The sequence below is a fragment of the Schistocerca serialis genome, chromosome 4 (assembly GCF_023864345.2).
Source record: "Schistocerca serialis cubense isolate TAMUIC-IGC-003099 chromosome 4, iqSchSeri2.2, whole genome shotgun sequence".
NCBI lineage: Eukaryota > Metazoa > Arthropoda > Insecta > Orthoptera > Acrididae > Schistocerca > Schistocerca serialis.
In genome coordinates, this window is record NC_064641.1 from 236783786 (window position 1) to 236804266 (window position 20481).

General features: G+C 41.3%; 1 protein-coding gene across 1 annotated transcript in view; it reads right to left on the bottom strand.

Moving 5' to 3' along the window:
• Positions 1-4014: 4014 nt before the first annotated feature.
• LOC126474377 (uncharacterized) overlaps positions 4015-20481 on the bottom strand; it is a 160615-nt gene continuing 144148 nt past the window's right edge. Inside the window, exon 7 of the mRNA XM_050101844.1 lies at positions 4015-4107. Within this exon, the coding sequence (XP_049957801.1) occupies positions 4015-4107 (93 nt within the window). The remainder of the gene's footprint in view (positions 4108-20481) is intronic.

Here is a 20481-nt window from a genome sequence, read left to right on the forward strand (position 1 = left end):
CTTACTGTTTTCCATGTATTTCGTTTTCATCTAAGACTGCTTCTCAGCGATTAATAAAAAAAAAAAAAAAGAGAATGGTTCTTGAGGAACAATACTTACAATCAGGTTAGTGACATCTACATATCTAAAGATGATATAGTGACTAGCAATTCAGTTGTGGCTAATACGTGATTTTTTTCGACAGTGACCACATTGTGAGTAAAAAGCCGAAAAGTTAGCCAAATTATTACAGAAAACAAAATGATACCTAAAGTGATGATACAGTTAGCCTCAGAAGATACATATTTATAAAAAGTGATTACTGTTCAATAATTTACAGCTTACTGGAAAGCGTAGAAGTAAAATGTAAACACATTGTACTTTAAATCATCCCGAATCTGTTGAGTTGGGATAAAATCTAAGTAAATTCTGTCCCAATCTAAATTCTAAAAGATATGTAATTCTGACAAATATCGATATTACCATATATTTAAATTTTTGTAACACTGAAACAGTATGTAAAACCTGATATGCCATGTTCAGCGAAAAGACAGCATGAAACTGTAATTTTCGTTTTGCAAGCAATAACAACTGCGGAATTTAAGTTTCTTGAAATGTTAAAACAGGAAAGTTAAATTATGTCTATTGTTTTTGCTCATTACGCAGAATTAGAAATAAATAAAATTTCCTAATTCTAAGTAACATTTAACATAAATTATAAGGACTGTGAGTCGTCTTCGTTAGCAGGTTAAAACGTAAAAGTTTATCGACTTTGGACCAAGTGTGACGTGTTCGTCACAGAAACCACGATTGAGGGACGCTGATTGGATTTGTTAGAAGGCACAAATCTTTTTGTAAAATCTACATACGTTACAGTTTTGTGCAATGATGCAACTTCAATGTTTCCAAAATGTATGTGGAGCAAAAAGCCTAAATACATACTGGAGAGCACTGACACTATTGGATATTTATTATTTATGGCAATTAAATCCATTACGGAATTTCCTGTAAAGCTGGGAATGTGAGTCTGAAGACAGTAATTACGCATTTCGACTTTGTCGAGAACATCGAGAACTAAGTTAATATTTTGTGTCTGTTCATTTTTTTTTAACAGAAACGGAATTTATAGAGATGGCCGCACGTCAGGAGAAATAACAAATCCTAATTCCAGTAGAGAATTCGGACAGATGGTCAAAATCTTACACCCAGACTTCCTGTTTTCGTTTGTTTGGTTCAAAAAAATGGTTCAAATGGCTCTGAGCACTATGGGACTTAACTACTGTGGTCATCAGTCCCCTAGAACTGAGAACTACTTAAACCTAACTAACCTAAGGACATCACACACATCCATGCCCGAGTTTGTTTGGTAACTAAGCAAGTCTTGCAGCATTATCTCCAGTTTTTCAGCTGCCCTAGTCTGGGGTTATGAGGTTTCCGGCATTCGATTAAAGTGTCTTTATTTTTTCTTTGAATCTGACCGAGTTGAATCCGTTCGGTCTTTGACGACCTTCTTACAGGCAATGTCTTTGTGATCGCTTATGGACTTTACTATATTGTAATTTTGCTTATTTCTGCGTATTTTCCCTATCAAGGACGCACACGTTGGAACTACTTTCTGTGTTTCATTCTTTGTATTACTGCTTTGTAAACCTAATTTTGGTCAGGAGGTATTTCGATCGGAAGGAACCAAGAAGCATGCAATGCAAACACATGCATAGTTGGCTGGGTCAGAGCGGGGCTTGGCCTAGGCGCTCAAACCAAATAAAAATTATACCTTCTTCGTAATAGGTACCACAGCCACAAACTTATTAGTTTTTCGGTCGACAAGTTATTTTGGCTTTTAAGCCAATATCCAGTGTTTAGTTGTATAAAACAGGATTTCTTATTTTACAGTTGATATCAGCACAAATTTATCAAACTGCTGAGAGTCGATTTAGTTTCTTTGCATTGTTAGGCAACGAACATGAAAACCCTCTGCTAGGAGATACTGGAAGCCATTGGCCAAATGGGTTTCCGTATCCCCCCCCCCCCCCCAAGACTTTGCGATCAAGCAATGTTGCAGCTAAGTAGCAGTTGCAAGTCAGTTTCTGCTCCTGAACAAGTCATGTCAGCAACGGTAATGCGAATGAGTTATAACAAATCAAAATTATGGGATTCCTATGTCAAATACAGTTTGTGATACCAACGTCAATTTATCGAAAACTGTGACCCTATCTTTTTTCGGTAATTTTCACTGTAATTGCACTTTTAAAGTACAGGGTTCGTGCCTCTTGGACAAACACGTTATACTAAAGTATTTTAGAAAATTCAATAGTTTTCCAAATTAGTTTGCAACATACGGAAACATTACTTGTACCTTTCAATGTAGGAGCTTTTGGTTGTAGAAATTAGTTATCCTATAGATTTCACTTTACATGGGTTACAACAAACGTCACATGGTTGCAACATATTTCCGAATGTAATTCACGTAATGTTTCATGGAAATTTATTGTTCACTAGATGGAATACTATTTTTATGTTCTAAAAGTACAATTCACTTATTCGGAAATAATTCAGTATTTTCTAAACGTTGAATACATACTGTCCTTTACAAGTGGCATATTTTAGAATCACATAATTTCAATTTTGTAACTTAATAAAATAACTTTGCCATTATTTCATTCCTCTGATTTTTGCACAAGCAAAAGAAGATTAATTTACAAAAAATTATCAATAATACAAAAATCGGATGTTATTATAAACATTAATTTGAACAATACAACTTCTAGAAGATATTACAAGTTCATATTTTAATATGTAGAACTGAATACGCGCCAAATGGTCAGTCAGCAATTGGCAGTCAGCATGTGCCTTGTTTCAGCGAGCCTGCATCATGTCTTTTGTCTCATAAAAGCATGAGTAAAAAGCTCTCTTTAGCGTTGAACAAATGAATGGTGCATTTTGTACGGTTGTGGCAATTTAAAATGCGAAACAAAACAAGCATTGTGATATCGCGAAAAAAGTCTTCACTTTGTCCGCAAAAGACGTGAGGCCAGAGATTATCTCCTATGGTCGCCGTATTCAGGAAAAACAAAAAGATGAGGCCATCTTTCTTTATTCTATTATTCATCGAGCTTTTTAGTAAACGATTTATCTTTCCTTGAAATTTAAAAACATAGTACAGTAGCAATTTATAATGCTAGAAGAATACGTACTATGGATACAAAACTGCAAGGGTTGTTTCTTGCATACTTTTAGAAACAGTATCACTTCAGAGTAAAGTGTTGTAACTTACGCCATGCCAGTGATAGCTATACACTTAGTAAGTTTTTTTTCATGATGCTGTCTGGACAGCAGGCCACAGTAGAAATGACGAATAACAGCAAATACGATCCGAGGGGAAGACATCGGAAAGTTACTGTAACAACGAACACGATAGGTGAGAAACTCTTGTTACAATAGGGTAACACGAGTTTGACTTCTACTGCTCTCAAGAATATTCTTGAAGTTTATGTGGAAACGGTCCCAACAGAACAGCAACTATACAGCTGTAGGTCTTTGATAAGTCCACTATTTTTACCCGATTTGATTTCTCCTTTGCCGAGCACAACCTTTACCAGGCACTTCATGAAGGCGGAGAACCACAGGATGCTGATTTATGGACACTGGTTAACATCAGACAGACAATTGTTTCAGATTTCACCATAACCAAGGACATTAATTTATCTGATGTAATGTGTGGACCCAGAATAAAGCCGGAAAGTTGATTCTCTTAGTGATAGTTATTTACAATATGACGAAGTACCATATCCAGAAAACTTTCATGTTAAGTAATTTAACCGTTAAATTCTGTATATTTCTTCATATAAAACGATGTTAAGGAGCCATGAGTTCAGGCAAATCAAGGATTCGCTTTGTTATATGTAATGAAACACGCAAAAAACTTTTCAACAATTTTATGTTAATCATAATTACAACAGTCTACCTTTCAGGTTCGTGTATTGGTAAAATTAATGACACACGTATACACGACACTGGAATATTGTCTGTAGACTATCAAAAGTCTATAAGATTCCCTTCTGCTACGTCTCTTCCTGACGGAATAGTTGTTACTGATCTTCCTGCTTGAGATGTTCTTGGTTCTTCCGTCTGAAAATGACCAAGTGTATCATGTATCACTAATATTTTTTTCCAGATGCATTAAAAGAACACAGGATTGAAAAAAAACTAATACAAACAGAAAGCTATGGAACTCATCAGAGCCTTCGTATTTCAACTACGGTTTGCTCTAACACACATTTTAAAAATACATTACTAAAATACACCATAGGCCGTTAAAATCGTAACACTATGAGGGCGGAATGCAAGAAAATTCAAACTGTAATAATGAGTACTAAGTGTTTAAAAGATTAGCATTTGCGCAGCCATACAGTGTAGGCAAGAGTAACTCCATCCGCATTTGTCAAATAAGGAAATATTTGCAATAGGTTCCTCATTCAGAAATCGCATTTGAATGATTATAACGATTATTGTTTGTAAGACATTCGTGTTACATCTCATACGAGAAGAATAAATGTTTACAAACACGTGTCGGAATTCAACAGCGGTAGGATCGTAGGGTATCACGACAGTGCTTTTTCGTTCAGAGATATTGCTGCTGCTCGGTCGGCAACCCAAGACTACCATGCGAAAATGGAATCGTTGGGTTCAGGAAGGCCATACTCAACATCAAGCATGATTTTAATGGCCCCGAGTAGCTAATGCCCAAGAGGACAGACAAATCGTTCGTACGGTCGTGCAGGAATGTGCAGTCACGTCATGCATACTGGACCAAGAAACTGACTTGATTTTGGCAAGACAAACATCTACACAGACAGTAGAAAGATGTCTGGAGCACAAAGGACTGGCAGCACTGTTGAGGTTTCCCTCGACAAGGCAGTAGAGACAGGCGGCTGACGGTGGTGCTCACCAACAACACTTGCCCTGTGGTGCAGTTTTCCACTCCAGTGGACAGCCGGTAATGGCGTATGGCGTCTCTTTGGCGTTTTCAATCTGTCCTGAGGCTGCAATTGAACGCAGGGCGCAACACCAGTAGGGAGTATCTACTGGACTGTGCTGCGTGCACTTGCAGCCTCAGGACAGATTGAAAACCTCAAATAAGCGACATTTACAGCTGTCAACTGCAGTGGAAAACTGCACTACGGGGCTAGTTACAGCAATTGCATCACGCCCGTTGCAAACATCTGCTCGTAGATTACTGTGAGTTCGCACGTCACCACTCGCCAGCCACTACGATTTGAAATCTCTGGCACATAATTGAAGCAACATTATATGTCATCAAAGCTCAGTTCGAATCGATGCCAAGTCAAGTTAGAGCCGTTGTTGCTGCCAGGGGTGACAGCACTGTGTATTATATCTCGAGCTGTGCGCACCTATTTATTTAATCATGCACCAGCTACCTATCAAAGGGTTGAGGGTGGCGGTGAAGAAGCAGTCCAGCCCACGACGAACGAATAACCATACTTTAGTCATCCAGTATTTGAGAATGGGAACAGTTACTAACTTGGAACCAACTTCACACGTAATTTCAAATCTTTGCAAACCTTTTTCTAGCTGAGAAGCCCCAGAAAATGATGAAACGAGAAAAGTTTATTGTTTATTATATTTTCGCTGTTCATGCAGTAAAAATGCACATTAACCATAACGTTTTAACTTGCTAGTTCTTTATTGCTGACTGTATTCGCCACATATTTTTCAGACAGTACTCACAGATATCACTGAATGTACCAGCAAAATTATATCATTATACGACATATAGTTCAGTTCCCCACAATCGTTTAATGAACAAAGTAAGAGCATATGGACTATCAGACCAATTGTGTGATTGGATTGAAGAGTTCCTAGATAACAGAAAGCAGCATGTCATTCTCAATGAAGAGAAGTCTTCCGAAGTAAGAGTGATATCAGGTGTGCCGCAGGGGAGTGTCATAGGACCGTTGCTATTCACAATATACATAATTGACCTTGTGGATGACATCGGAAGTTCACTGACACTTTTTGCAGATGATGCTGTGGTGTATCGAGAGGTTGTAACAATGGAAAATTGTACTGAAATGCAGGAGAATCTGCAGCGAATTGACGCATGGTGCAGGGAATGGCAATTGAATCTCCATGTAGACAAGTGTAATGTGCTGCAAATACATAGAAAGACAGATCCCTTATCATTTAGCTACAAAATAGCAGGTCAGCAACTGGAAGCAGTTAATTCCATAAATTATCTGGGAGTATGCATTAGGAGTGATTTAAAATGGAATGATCATATAAAGTTGATCGTCGGTAAAGCAGATGCCAGACTGAGATTCATTGGAAGAATCCTAAGGAAATGCAATCCGAAAACAAAGGAAGTAGTTTACAGTACGCTAGTTCGCCCACTGCTTGAATACCGCTCAGCAGTGTCGGATCCGTACCAGATAGGGTTGATAGAAGAGATAGAGAAGATCCAACAGAGAGCAGCACGCTTCGTTACAGGATCATTTAGTAATCGCGAAAGCGTTACGGAGATGATAGATAAACTCCAGTGGAAGACTCTGCAGGAGAGACGCTCAGTAGCTCGGTACGGGCTTTTGTTAAAGTTTCGAGAACATACCTTCACCGAAGAGTTAAGCAGTATATTGCTCCCTCCTACGTATATCACGCGAAGAGACCATGAGGATAAAATCAGAGAGATTAGAGCCCACACAGAAGCATATCGACAATCCTTCTTTCCACGAACAACACGAGACTGGAATAGAAGGGAGAACCGATAGAGGTACTCAGGGTACCCTCCGCCACACACCGTCAGGTGGCTTGCGGAGTGTGGATGTAGATGTAGATGTTATAAACTCGTAGATGCGTGAAAAAATGCCGCATCAGGCACGACGTTTAAATTTACTTCTCCGATGCTGCTAACCCCATCCGCAACGCTTGTCGCAGATAGTATCCAGATATGCCGCTGAATCTACCTAAAAAATGTGTCATTGTACGACACATATGTCAGGAGATACAATGTCAAATACTAAGATGCCTGAAAAACTGCGGCATCACGTATGACGTTTTAATTTATTACTTCTCTACTACTAACTCTATTCGAAATATATTTCGCAGAGAGTAGTCACATATACTACTGTATGCAAACGTACATGAACAGCACATAGTTCAGGAGATACCGCGACAGAAACATTAAGCTGCATGAACAATAGATGACAGGACGAAATTCGCTGGAGATACAGATGAAATATGTGTAGAAATACTGAGAAATATGGCAAATACAGGGCGAGTCAAAAGTCGTTGGACACCTGCGTAAGTTGGAAGATTAAAGGGAAAATTGAAATGTGATGATGGGAACATAGGTTTGTCGTGGGGCTGCAACTTTTGGAGTGAATGTCATTCATGGACGCTATCTTTAAATCCGCCATTTTGTATTCAAGTCATTTTTTTAAATGGGACCGGGGGGGGGGGGGGGGGGTGTATGACACATTAAATAACACTCGCTTGAGCTCAGGAATTTAGTGGTGTAATTTGTTTTTATCTATCTCGCACAGTTTAGAAGTCAGAGTGGTTGTGGCGACTACAGTTGTGCATTGCACGGGATGGACAACACGTAGACCATGCGTTGTAGCAGTCGGTATGAAGGTAATTTCCCAACTTTGAACATTAACAACCTCTAAACTGTACAAGATAGACAAAAACGGCGGATTTCAAGATGGCGGGCATGAATGAGATTCACTCCAAAAGTTGTGGCCCCACATCAAACCTATGTTTCCATCATCACATTTCAATTTTCCCTTTAATCTTCCATCTTATGAAGGTGTCCAAGGACTTTTGACTCGCCCTGTGTATGTAAAATATACTTGAAAAGTGCATACACAGGCAAAGCGACGGATAAATGCTCATTCAGTAAGGGTTGCGCGCAGCCGTACAGTACGTTAACAAGCGTTCGCCAGCCGACTTGTCTGGAATGCTGACAATTTGCTTGGTCAGTAGACGCGCGTCCGGCCGCAATGCGGCGGAGAGTGTGCGACTGGCCGCCGTCCGCAGTAGGCAGTATCAACTAGCGCGGCCTCAGGCGCGGATATGTCTCTTTTCTTAGCTCACCATGGAGCCTTTCGATACGGCCGTACAGACACAGTGACGATGGGTGCGCGTAGCGTGCGTGTTTTATAATCCGCCTTTGTTAATAAAACTGTTTAAACTTACTTCTCGTGTTCGCGTATTGTCGTACCTCAAGGACCCACCGCTTACAAATCCTGACAAAATATTCGTGTAATCATCATCCAGGGTAACAACACAAACTACCCCCTTATAATTCGAAACTTATGGAACGATTTCAACCAAATTTACACTACTGGCCATTAAAATTGCTACACCACGAAGATGACATGCTACAGACGCGAAATTTAACCGACAGGAAGAAGATGCTGTGATATGCAAATGATTAGCTTTTCAGAGAATTCACACAACGTTGGCAGCGGTGGTGACACCTACAACGCGCTGACACGAGGAAAGTTTCCACGCGATTTCTCATACACAAATAGCAGTTGACCGGTGTTGCCTTGTGAAACGTTGCTGTGATGCCTCGTGTAAGGAGAAGAAATGCGTACCATCACGTTTCCGACTTCGATAAAGGTCGGATTGTAGCTTATCGCGATTGCGGTTTATCGTATCGCGACATTGCTGCTCGCGTTGGTCGAGATCCAATGACTGTTAACAGAATATGGAATCGGTGGGATCCCAACGGCCTCGTATCACTAGCAGTCGAGATGACAGGTATCTTATCCGCATGGCTATAACGGATCTACATCTACATTTATACTCCGCAAGCCACCCAAAGGTGTGTGGCGGAGGGCATTTTACGTGCCACTGTCATTACCTCCCTTTCCTGTTCCAGTCGCGTATGGTTCGTGGGAAGAACGACTGTCTGAAAGCCTCCTTGCGCGCTCTAATCTCTCTAATTTTACATTCGTGATCTCCTCGGAAGGTATAAGTAGGGGGAAGCAATATATTCGATACCTCATCCAGAAACGCACCCTCTCGAAACCTGGCGAGCAATCTACACCGCGATGCAGAGCGCCTCTCTTGCAGAGTCTGCCACTTGAGTTTATTAAACATCTCCGTAACGCTATCACGGTTACCAAATAACCCTGTGACGAAACGCGCCGCTCTTCTTTGGATCTTCTCTATCTCCTCCCTCAAACCGATCTGGTACGGATCCCACACTGATGAGCAATACTCAAGTATAGGTCGAACGAGAGTTTTGTAAGCCACCTCCTTTGTTGATGGACTACATTTTCTAAGCACTCTCCCAATGAATCTCAACCTGGTACCCGCCTTACCAACAATTAATTTTATATGATCATTCCACTTCAAATCGTTCCGCACGCATACTCCCAGATATTTTACAGAAGTAACTGCTACCAGTGTTTGTTCCGCTATCATATAATCATACAATAAAGGATCCTTCTTTCTATGTATTCGCAATACATTACATTTGTCTATGTTAAGGGACAGTTGCCACTCCCTGCACCAAGTGCCTATCCGCTGCAGATCTTCCTGCATTTCGCTACAATTTTCTAATGCTGCAACTTCTCTGTATACTACAGCATCATCCGCGAAAAGCCGCATGGAACTTCCGACACTATCTACTAGGTCATTTATATATATTGTGAAAAGCAATGGTCCCATAACACTCCCCTGTGGCACGCCAGAGGTTACTTTAACGTCTGTAGACGTCTCTCCATTGATAACAACATGCTGTGTTCTGTTTGCTAAAAACTCTTCAATCCAGCCACACAGCTGGTCTGATATTCCGTAGGTTCTTACTTTGTTTATCAGGCGACAGTGCGGAACTGTATCGAACGCCTTCCGGAAGTCAAGAAAAATAGCATCTATCTGGGAGACCGTATCTAATATTTTCTGGGTCTCATGAACAAATAAAGCGAGTTGGGTCTCACACGATCGCTGTTTGCGGAATCCATGTTGATTCCTACATAGTAGATTCTGGGTTTCCAAAAACGACATGATACTCGAGCAAAAAACATGTTCTAAAATTCTACAACTGATCGACGTCAGAGATATAGGTCTGTAGTTTTGCACAACTGCTCGACGACCCTTCTTGAAGACTGGGACTACCTGTGCTCTTTTCCAATCATTTGGAACCCTCCGTTCCTCTAGAGACTTGCGGTACACGGCTGTTAGAAGGGGGGCAAGTTCTTTCGCGTACTCTGTGTAGAATCGAATTGGTATCCCGTCAGGTCCAGTGGACTTTCCTCTGTTGAGTGATTCCAGTTGCTTTTCTATTCCTTGGACATTTATTTCGATGTCAGCCATTTTTTCGTTTGTGCGAGGATTTAGAGAAGGAATTGCAGTGCGGTCTTCCTCTGTGAAACAGCTTTGGAAAAAGGTGTTTAGTATTTCAGCTTTACGAGTGTCATCCTCTGTTTCAATGCCATCATCATCCCGGAGTGTCTGGATATGCTGTTTCGAGCCACTTACTGATTTAACGTAAGACCAGAACTTCCTAGGATTTTCTGTCAAGTCGGTACATAGAATTTTACTTTCGAATTCACTGAACGCTTCACTCATAGCCCTTCTTACGCTAACTTTGACATCGTTTAGCTTCTGTTTGTCTGAGAGGTTTTGGCTGCGTTTAAACTTGGAGTGAAGCTCTCTTTGCTTTCGCAGTAGTTTCCTAATTTTGTTGTTGTACCACGGTGGGTTTTTCCCGTCCCTCACAGTTTTAATCGGCACGTACCTGTCTAAAACGCTTTTTACGATTGCCTTGAACTTTTTCCATAAACACTCAACATTGTCAGTGTCGGAACAGTAATTTTCGTTTTGATCTGTTAGGTAGTCTGAAATCTGCCTTCTATTACTCTTGCTAAACAGATAAACCTTCCTCCCTTTTTTTATATTCCTATTAACTTCCATATTCAGGGATGCTGCAACGGCCTTATGATCACTGATTCCCTGTTCTGCACTTAAAGAGTCGAAAAGTTCGGGTCTGTTTGTTATCAGTAGGTCCAAGATGTTATCTCCACGAGTCGGTTCTCTGTTTAATTGCTCGAGGTAATTTTCGGATAGTGCACTCAGTATAATGTCACTCGATGCTCTGTCCCTACCACCCATCCTAAACATCTGAGTGTCCCAGTCTATATCTGGTAAATTGAAATCTCCACCTAAGACTATAACATGCTGAGAAAATTTATGTGAAATGTATTCCAAATTTTCTCTCAGTTGTTCTGCCACAAATGCTGCTGAGTCGGGAGGTCGGTAAAAGGAGCCAATTATTAACCTAGCTCGGTTGTTGAGTGTAGCCTCCACCCATAATAATTCACAGGAACTATCCACTTCTACTTCACTACAGGATAAACTACTACTAACAGCGACGAACACTCCACCACCGGTTGCATGCAATCTATCCTTTCTAAACACCGTCTGTACCTTTGTAAAAATTTCGGCAGAATTTATCTCTGGCTTAAGCCAGCTTTCTGTACCTATAACGATTTCAGCTTCGGTGCTTTCTATCAGCGCTTGAAGTTCTGGTACTTTACCAACGCAGCTTCGACAGTTGACAATTACAATTCCGATTGCTGGTTGGTCCCCGCATGTCCTGACTTTGCCCCGCACCCGTTGAGGCTGTTGCCCTTTCTGTACTTGCCCATGGCCATCTAACCTAAAAAACCGCCCAGCCCACCCCACACAACCCCTGCTACCCGTGTAGCCACGTCTCGATCCCTGAGTGAACAGATGGGGACGTTTGCAAGACAACAACCATCTGCACGAACAGTTAGACGACGTTTGCAGCAGCATGGACTGTCAGCTCGGAGACCGTGGCTGCGGTTACCCTTGACGCTGCATCACAAGCAGGAGCGCCTGCGCTGGTCTACTCAACGACGAACCTGGGTGGACCAATGGCAAAACATCATTTTTTCGGATGAATCCAGTTTCTGTTTACAGCATCATGATGGTCGCATCCGTGTTTGGCGACATCGCGGTGAACGCACATTGGAAGCGTGTATTCGTCATCGCCATACTGGCATGTCACCCGGCGTGATGGTATGGAGTGCCATTGGTTACACGTCTCGGTGATCTCTTGTTCGCATTGACGGCACTTTGAACAGAGAACGTTACGTTTCAGATGTGTTACGATCCGTGGCTCTACCCTTCATTCGATCCCTGAGAAACCCTACATTTCAGCAGGATTATGCACGACCGCATGTTGAAGGTCCTGTACGGGCCTTTCTGGATACAGAAAATGTTCGACTGCTGCTCTGGCCAGCACATTCTCCAAATCTCTCACCAATTGAAAACGTCTGGTCAATGGTGGCCGAGGAACTCGCTCGTCACAATACACCAGTCACTACTCTTGATGCACTGTGGTATCGTGTTGAAGCTGCATGGGCAGCTGTACCTGTACACGCCATCCAAGCTCTGTTTGACTCAATGCCCAGGCGTATCAAGGCCGTTATTACGGCCAGAGGTGGTTGTTCTGGATACTGATTTCTCAGGATCTATGAACCCAAATTGGGTGAAAATGTAATCACATATCAGTTCTAGTATAATACATTTGTCCAATGAATACTCGTTTATCGTCTGTATTTCTTCTTGGTGTAGCAATTTTAATGGCCAGTAGTGTAGTACACATATTATTTACGATCTGAAAAGAAATACTTTGGGTGAGTGCGATAACGTGGAGGAGGGAGGGGGGGGGGAGGAGATGGAGAGAGAGCGAGGGGCCAGGACGAGATGGACACAGACTGGGGAGAGGAGGAGATGGGAAGAAGATCAGAGAAAGTAAAGAGGAAGTGATGGACAGAGACAGGGAGAGGAAAACATAGGCAGAGAGACAGGGCAAAAAAGATTAACAGAGAGGAGGCAGGAGGGCATGGACAGAGAGGTTGAGGAGAGTGAGTCTGACAGGAGAGGAGGAGATGAATAGAGAAAGAAAAGAGGAAGAGATGAACAGGGAGAGATGTGAGGAGAAGATGGATAGAGAGAGGGGGAAAGAGAAGATGGAGAGGTAGAGGGTGAAGAATGAGTTGGACAGAGAGAGGGGGGGGGGGGGAAGGAGGAGATGAACTAATAGAAGACTGGAATAAATACATACCAAGATGACGATGTTTAGTTTATAAAAAAAGAAGATAGACAGCTTGATCAAGGCATACAAGCAGCAGTCAAGGAAAAAGGAAAGGACATTGATTTGTCGAGCTTACATCAATCTTTTTATAGTGAGCTAACAAACAAATAAATGAGAATATTTTGAACTGAAAGCAGTCCAGTCTATCAGAAGAACATCAGTTCTACATACAAAAATCAAGATCAAGAAACGAATATAAATTACGTTCTCTTTGCCTATAGTTTTATGTATTTAACTACAAACTACGTGAAAATTCTTAACATGGACTTCAACAAGGATAACACCTATACGTGTGTAAATTAAAGTCCCCTACTGTGGTTTCTTTCTTTATGTTCTGGATAATCGCAGGAACTACTGTAGCGATTTTGGTATGGTTTTCACTAACAGACAGAGTAATACACATGAAGGTTTGTGTATGTAATTTACAAATATAACTTACAAATTGGCAGAACTACGATGAATTAAATTCCCTGTCACTTTGGGAAGGGTGCTATTGCCTTCTAGCAGTTAATAACGGAACTCCTTGGAATCGTGTAAGACCACCTGACTGCAATGCCAGGCCAGCACAAGCTACTGCTACTAGGAGGCCAGCATGAGAGACTACTGACAGGTCAGTGGGAGCTTGAGGCTGGTGCAATCTACTGCTAATTATAGTTATTGCCAAATTAGGACTGGCTAAAATGAATAATGTTGTTCTGCAGATCTTAAGGAAAAGAAGCAATGTATCAAACAAATTTAAACCATCCCTTATTACAGAAATTATGTCTTTAAGTGCGGCTGAAGAGTTATGTGTACAAGAAAGAATGGTGGGAAAATCAGAGGCCGAAGTCAAAAAAGCATACTGGAGTATCTGGTGAAAACGATGTCACAAGTGAACAACATAAACTTTTATTGGAAAAACAACAAGGCATTGCAGCTGTGCAAACGAGGCTTATAAATTGCTTTAAATACCGTATATGAAAAAAGTATGGATACACTGCATAATTCAAGACAGCAGCATTTACTGAAACACCAATGAAAGTGGCCACGTGTTGCAGTACTCCCAGAAAACAATGGATCCAAGGACGTTTAGTGTATTAGAAAGTGCTTACTATATTAGAAGATGCCTAAAAAGGTTGTCTACATTGATTAAAAATGTGATAGTTTCAGCATTACACATGTATCAACAGTAAAACCGCTTCCAGAGTTTAAAACTGATTGCATAACTATACTTAACGACCGTTCGTTTGATGTAATGATTAACTTAAAGTTCATACCGGAATTCAGTTAGAATAAAAGGAAGAATTAGCAACAATGTGGAATATCTTAACAGGATTACTACGTACAAACTGAAAAGCAAAATTAAACTTCGCAACTGCTCTCGGCTAGAAGAAGTGTTGTACAGGGTGTACACAAGTGATTTACCTGGCACTTTGTGGGTTCCAGTACTAGGCAGGGAGGCTCTGATCACTACATATTGAACAACCTGATCATCAGACTCTGGTAGGTGGTGTATTAACTTTAGCCAAACCGAGATGAGTTTTTGGCAAAAAATTCGGATAATTTAGGAGTGAAAATAACATTGTGTCACTTAATTTGAGGGCCCATTATGCCTTACAGCAACGAGGGCACAAAGATCGAACTACAGTTGTCTTTGGTGTCCAAGTAAGGATACAGAGTAGAACAAAAAAATGTGTGAAATCTTATGGGATTTAACTGCTAAGGTCATCAGTCCCTAAGCTTGCACACTACTTAACTTAAATTATCCTAAGGACAGACACACACACTCATGACCGAGGGAGGAGAGCAGAACAAGACGGCCGACTAGCTCTAGGGCATCCGTACAGATTGACTGTATCGTTTTTAATGGCCTGGGCTGTAACTCGGAGAACTACATACTGCCGAGCATGTAGGTAGCTGATGTGTGTGATATCATCCATGTAGCCCCATAGATACATTACTTGTGGTATTTAACTGTGCCACGAAGACACAAGTGCTGAGCTCATAGTGTAACAGGTGCTGAGTATACGCACACTGGAGAAAATATTAGTCATCCACAACTCATATCACGCTAAAATCGGGTAATATCGTATCTAACCTCGATAAAGTCCTAAACTGATGAGAAAGAGAGTCTACAAGTTTCATTTCCTGTAAAGCACCCAAACAGCTGTGCTGTTGATTGCTACGTTTCATCCCTCCAAATCGTCCCAGACTATTTCTACAGAGTTAAGGTAAGGTGATTTTCTGGGCCAGTCACAGTGTGATAGGTCGCCTGAGTATTTGTCAAACCAGGTACCTTGTGACGACGGCTGTTTTCGCCTTGTAGGATGAGTGCATCCACAGATTGCTCATCAAGAAGAAGGTAGCATTTTGCCAACAAGAATTTCAAATAAACATCATTTTTGAGAATATGAGTGATTGTGTCCAGCTCACTGTACGAAAAACGCTCTCAAAACATACCAGAATCACTTCCATCTTGAACTACACCGTTCACATTCTGCGCGTTAACTCTTCATTCGCTGTCAGTGAAATTAACGCCTTGGATTATCTGCAAAAAGGCAAATGGTGACTCGTGGGTCACTCTACGCTCCACTAGTTAGCTGCTGTCCACATTGCGTTGTTTGATCCACTGAAGACGTGCGGCTTTCTGAACCACCGTGAGGAACGACCTTTCGCAAGGTTCGTGAGTCCATACGTACATCGCATGCTGTTTCCTTCTCAATGTTCGGCCAGAAAGTCGATGAGATGCACCTTCGTCAATAACAGCAGCGATTCTCCACTCGGGTGTGAAACCTATTGCCCCTGACAAGGCGTGACACTAATCTCCCATCCATGTCTGCTAAGATCTTTCTATGACCACTCTCAGGCGCAATGAAAAGACTTGTGCTTGTTTGTGACTCAACCCTCCTCTACGTGGTGAGCAGCAATCTACCTTTTTCAAATTTTATAATCAATTAATGTCACTCATTAGGACAAGGATGAAAACAAATAAACGTTATGGAAATATTCAGAATTTGGACAAATGTGATGGATGCTGTTTCAACTACTTTGATAACAATACTAAATGTATCTTTCTATTAGTTGGATATTTCATGGCCACTACTCCATAAATGTAGGAGTAATTTCACATTAGTGTCATCATGTAAATTATGGGGCAAGTTTCCTGTCAACCACGGAAAGGACATTTTTGTAAAACGTGGTAAACTTATATTCATGTATTTTATATCCGCGCCACGTAGCAATTTAGAAATGACGGCGTTTGAACTCCCGCCAGTAAGTGACACCGTTTAGGATTCTGGATGATAATAGGTGCTCAACTGTTACGCTTGTTGCTGATAGGGGCCGCCGTGTGACTTCGGTTTGTAGAGCTTCTGATCTGGTACACCCTTGCTAGAAGCACAGTAATTCACGGTCAGTTCTTTTCTTTGCATGAAGATTTTAATAACCGACCATCAGAAGTTCAACTATAATAGGCTTCTAATTACATCACAACTTAATTTGCCTACTGTCCGGCTGTTATTCACAACTTTACCTCGACTTTCTGTTTCGCAACCTGTACTGTCATACTGCTTGCTCATAACAACTTAGGATTAACTGGATGCTATGTTGCTCATAAACACATCCTTACTCAGTATCTGTGATATGAGTAGATCCAGTGGTGCTGACTACAGCCTTGCTCACTGCAGTGGACTGAAGCACTTCGGACAAAATATTACACGTCTTCTTAACATTGCGTACTTCTCCCTTTGGAGAAGTACAAATGGTGTGGAATTAGTACCAGGCGTTTATGTGAACCTCAATCGTTGACGTAGGTACTGGCAGCGAAGGCTGTGTTTGTACCAGTCGTTTGTATGACCGACAGGTACAAGTCTTTTCATGTGCCCGTCTGCGGGCCAGTGCCTTCTTTATACGGTGACTGGCAATCTGTCCTTTTCATAATACTGTTGTTATTCCATCCTGGATTTTCCATTCTTTAGTTATGTAATATACTTGATATGCCGTTTTGTTTATTTATGCCTGTTATTTGAAGACGACAAGAGAGACAACAGTGACAATGCAAATGAAACTGAAACACATGGCGACCAATTTGGAAGTTGCCATCTTGAATGTACAGTCATTTTCAACTGAAAAGAGCGTAATGTAGAATATCAAACAGATAGTGAATTACACAAGAAAAACTATGGCAACTTTAGTTAGAGCATAGCTTTATTCATTCTTGAGTTATGATTGGTGTTTCCTCCTTAAAAGTGACCTGGAAGCTGGAGGCGTTAACACAAGAAAAAAGCACCGAGATCGCGCTGATATCGGGAGAGAGGAGCACCCATGCTATCGCAGATGATTTCAACCAACATCATCCAGAAAGTCCACCCAGTGTCTACAGTCTTGTTCTTAAAATTCTTACGGAATTTACTGTAACCGTCTCTGTCGCTAACAAAACAAAAAATGGACGATCGAAAATGACTACGGATGAAGCAAAATTAACCACTGTTCAGACATGGTTCAGTAAGCGTCCAGACCGCAGTACTTACCTTATCTCCTATGAAACTGGAATCAACCAGACAACAATATAGAGAATTTTGGCCCTAGCGTAAAAGGCACCCGTAAACAAAGGAAATGACGCCTTATATCACGGAGAAACATCCATCGCCGGGTTCAGTTTGCTGAATGACACGCAGTCTGGAAGAAAAGAGTCTTTTCCTCTATGATTTACCGTTAATGGATGAATATAATTTCTGTGTGAAGAGAGAGGTAAACAAACAGAATCACAGATACTTGTCAGACGTCAATCCTCGCGGGATGGATTCGTCGAAGGTAGTTGGAGCGTCGAAAGTGATGGTTCCGTGTGGAAAATAGAGTTCTCGTGTTTTTGGGCCTTTCTTCATTCGGGATACTCTAACAGCAGCTCATTATTTGCAGTTATTAGACGAAGATATGCTTTTCCTCTATTGCCTGAAGACCGGACATTTCCTCTTCGAGCGAAGATGCCCCATCTCATTATGGGTTTTAGCTGTCCAGACGTACCTCAATATCCACTTTCGCTGATGAGGGGTAGGTCGTAGAAGCCCGGTTGGGCGGCACGAAGATTCCAGGTTTGAAGTCCGTAAAATTTCTATCTGCGAGAACGTGTGAAGGCAATTTCATATGGTATAAAGACGAGAAATCTTGCACATTTCAGGGAGAGGATTGTTGATGCCTGAGACTGCATTCTGGTATATATGTTTATCAAAGGGTGTGAGGAAAGGGTGAAGCCAATAACAACCAGCATAAAACGTGTTGGACAACAAGTCGAGCATATCCTATAGCTATATATGACGGTAGTATCTGTTCCCGAAAGAACAGTTACCATAGATGACCATGCAGCTTTGCTAGAAATAAAGTGATAACTAAATGGACACCCTAGCTGCAAACAGCCGTTGATGTACTTCATTGGGGAGATGTTGAAAATGTGTGCCCCGACCGAGACTCGAACCCGGGATCTCCTGCTTACATGGCAGGCACTGTATCCATCTGAGCCACCGAGAGACAGAGGATAGTGCGCCTGCAGGGTCTTATCCCTTGCACGTTCTCTGTGAGACCTACATTCCCAACATGTCCACACCACTACATTCGTAGCGCGCCTAATAGATGTTTGTCCATCATACTCATTACTCGTGGTCAGGGCACACATTTTCAACATGTCCCCAACGAAGTACATCAACACCTGTTTGCAGCTAGGGTGTCCATTTAGTTATCATTTCATTTCTAGCAAAGCTGCATGGTCATATACGGTAACTGTTCTTTCGGGAACAGATACTACCGTCATATATAGTTAAAATATAGCTTCCCGGCCATTGACCTTCTTGTGCGAACGCACACGCTATGCCCGAACTCGTACGGGACTCGTAGATTAATTTGCCACGAGTAATGAGTATGATGGGCAAACATCTATTAGGCGCACTACGAATGTAGTGGTGTGGACATGTTGGGAATGTAGGTCTCAGGGGGAGCGTGCAAGGGATAAGTCCCTGCAGGCGCACTATCCTCTGTGCCATCGGTGGCTCGGATGGATACAGCGTCTGCCATGTAAGCAGGAGATCGCGGGATCGAGTCTCGGTCAGGGCACACATTTTCAACATGTCCCCAATGAAGTACATCAACGTTTCTTTGCAGCTAGGGTGTCCATTTAGTTATCATTACATCCTGTAGCCTCTGTGTGTTATCACCAGCTTTTGCTTTATTCTGTATAAAATGTGACATGATTCGAGAGTAAATGAAGTTCTCCATGTGTTTTACATATCAAATGTACCTCTTCCATTTGAAAATTAAGAGTTGGACCGAAGAAGGTGCATTTTAAAAACGTCCAGCATGTTATTAATGTACACTGACAAGATTTCCCCTCTTCCATCACATACTATACGACTTTAAAATATTGTTTGGACAGCTGTTTTTGTTTTAGAAGGGTGGTTCCACTAAGTGTAAGGCTGTCACTGTAATCAATCGATGAAAATAAGGATGTTCATTGGTAGTTACAAATAATTTGTTTTTAATGAGTTGAGAGTATAATTAACTTAGTGGACAGGGTAAAATAGATACGAGAGAGGAGGGTGTTTTTAACTCGTAGTTACAAATAATTTGTTTCTAATGAGTTGAGAGTATAATTAACTTAGTGGACAGGGTAAAATAGATACGAGAGAGGAGGGTGTTTTTAACTCTCTCTAGGTAGAGCAATGATCCATGTAGAGTCACGGACTTTTCAGCCATATTTCGGGGGAGCTGGTGCGTTAAAGGGAGTCAAAATTGCGAATATTTGGGACCAGTTTCCAAGTTCCAACATTTGTCTTACAACCAAGGGAACCTCCCAAAAACTGTGATCAGTATTGCAGGATGTGAACTATTTGTAATTTATTTCTGGGACAAAGCTATCAGTTGTCCCAGAAAAAAATTAAAATTGTGTGTGTGTGTGTTTGTGTTTGTGCTTGTGCGTTAGGGAGAGTATCTGTGTGAACGTGTATTGGAGGTTTTTGAGGTACTAGATACAATACAAAGAGATTATTGTGAGTAAAAATAATAAATATAAAGACTCAGATAGTCAGGGGAATATCATTTCACCAACAAACCAGCTCCTAGACGTGACACCCAATTTTTCTCTCCTTTACTTTTCCTGATATGATATGTTCCACTGCAGGGGCCTACTTATTGACTCCCCACATACAACTTATATTTAAGATATTATTGTGAGTAGCTTTTGATTCATTTGGGCTTTGCTTTTGTGTTACTGTACAAGCATGATCGTTTCTTCGAATTTATCTGGAGAGTTGCTAATTCTTATGAAAGTTTTCAGAACTGCTCTTTAATGCTAGTCTGTTTGCAGCCGAAGCAAATTTTAAAAT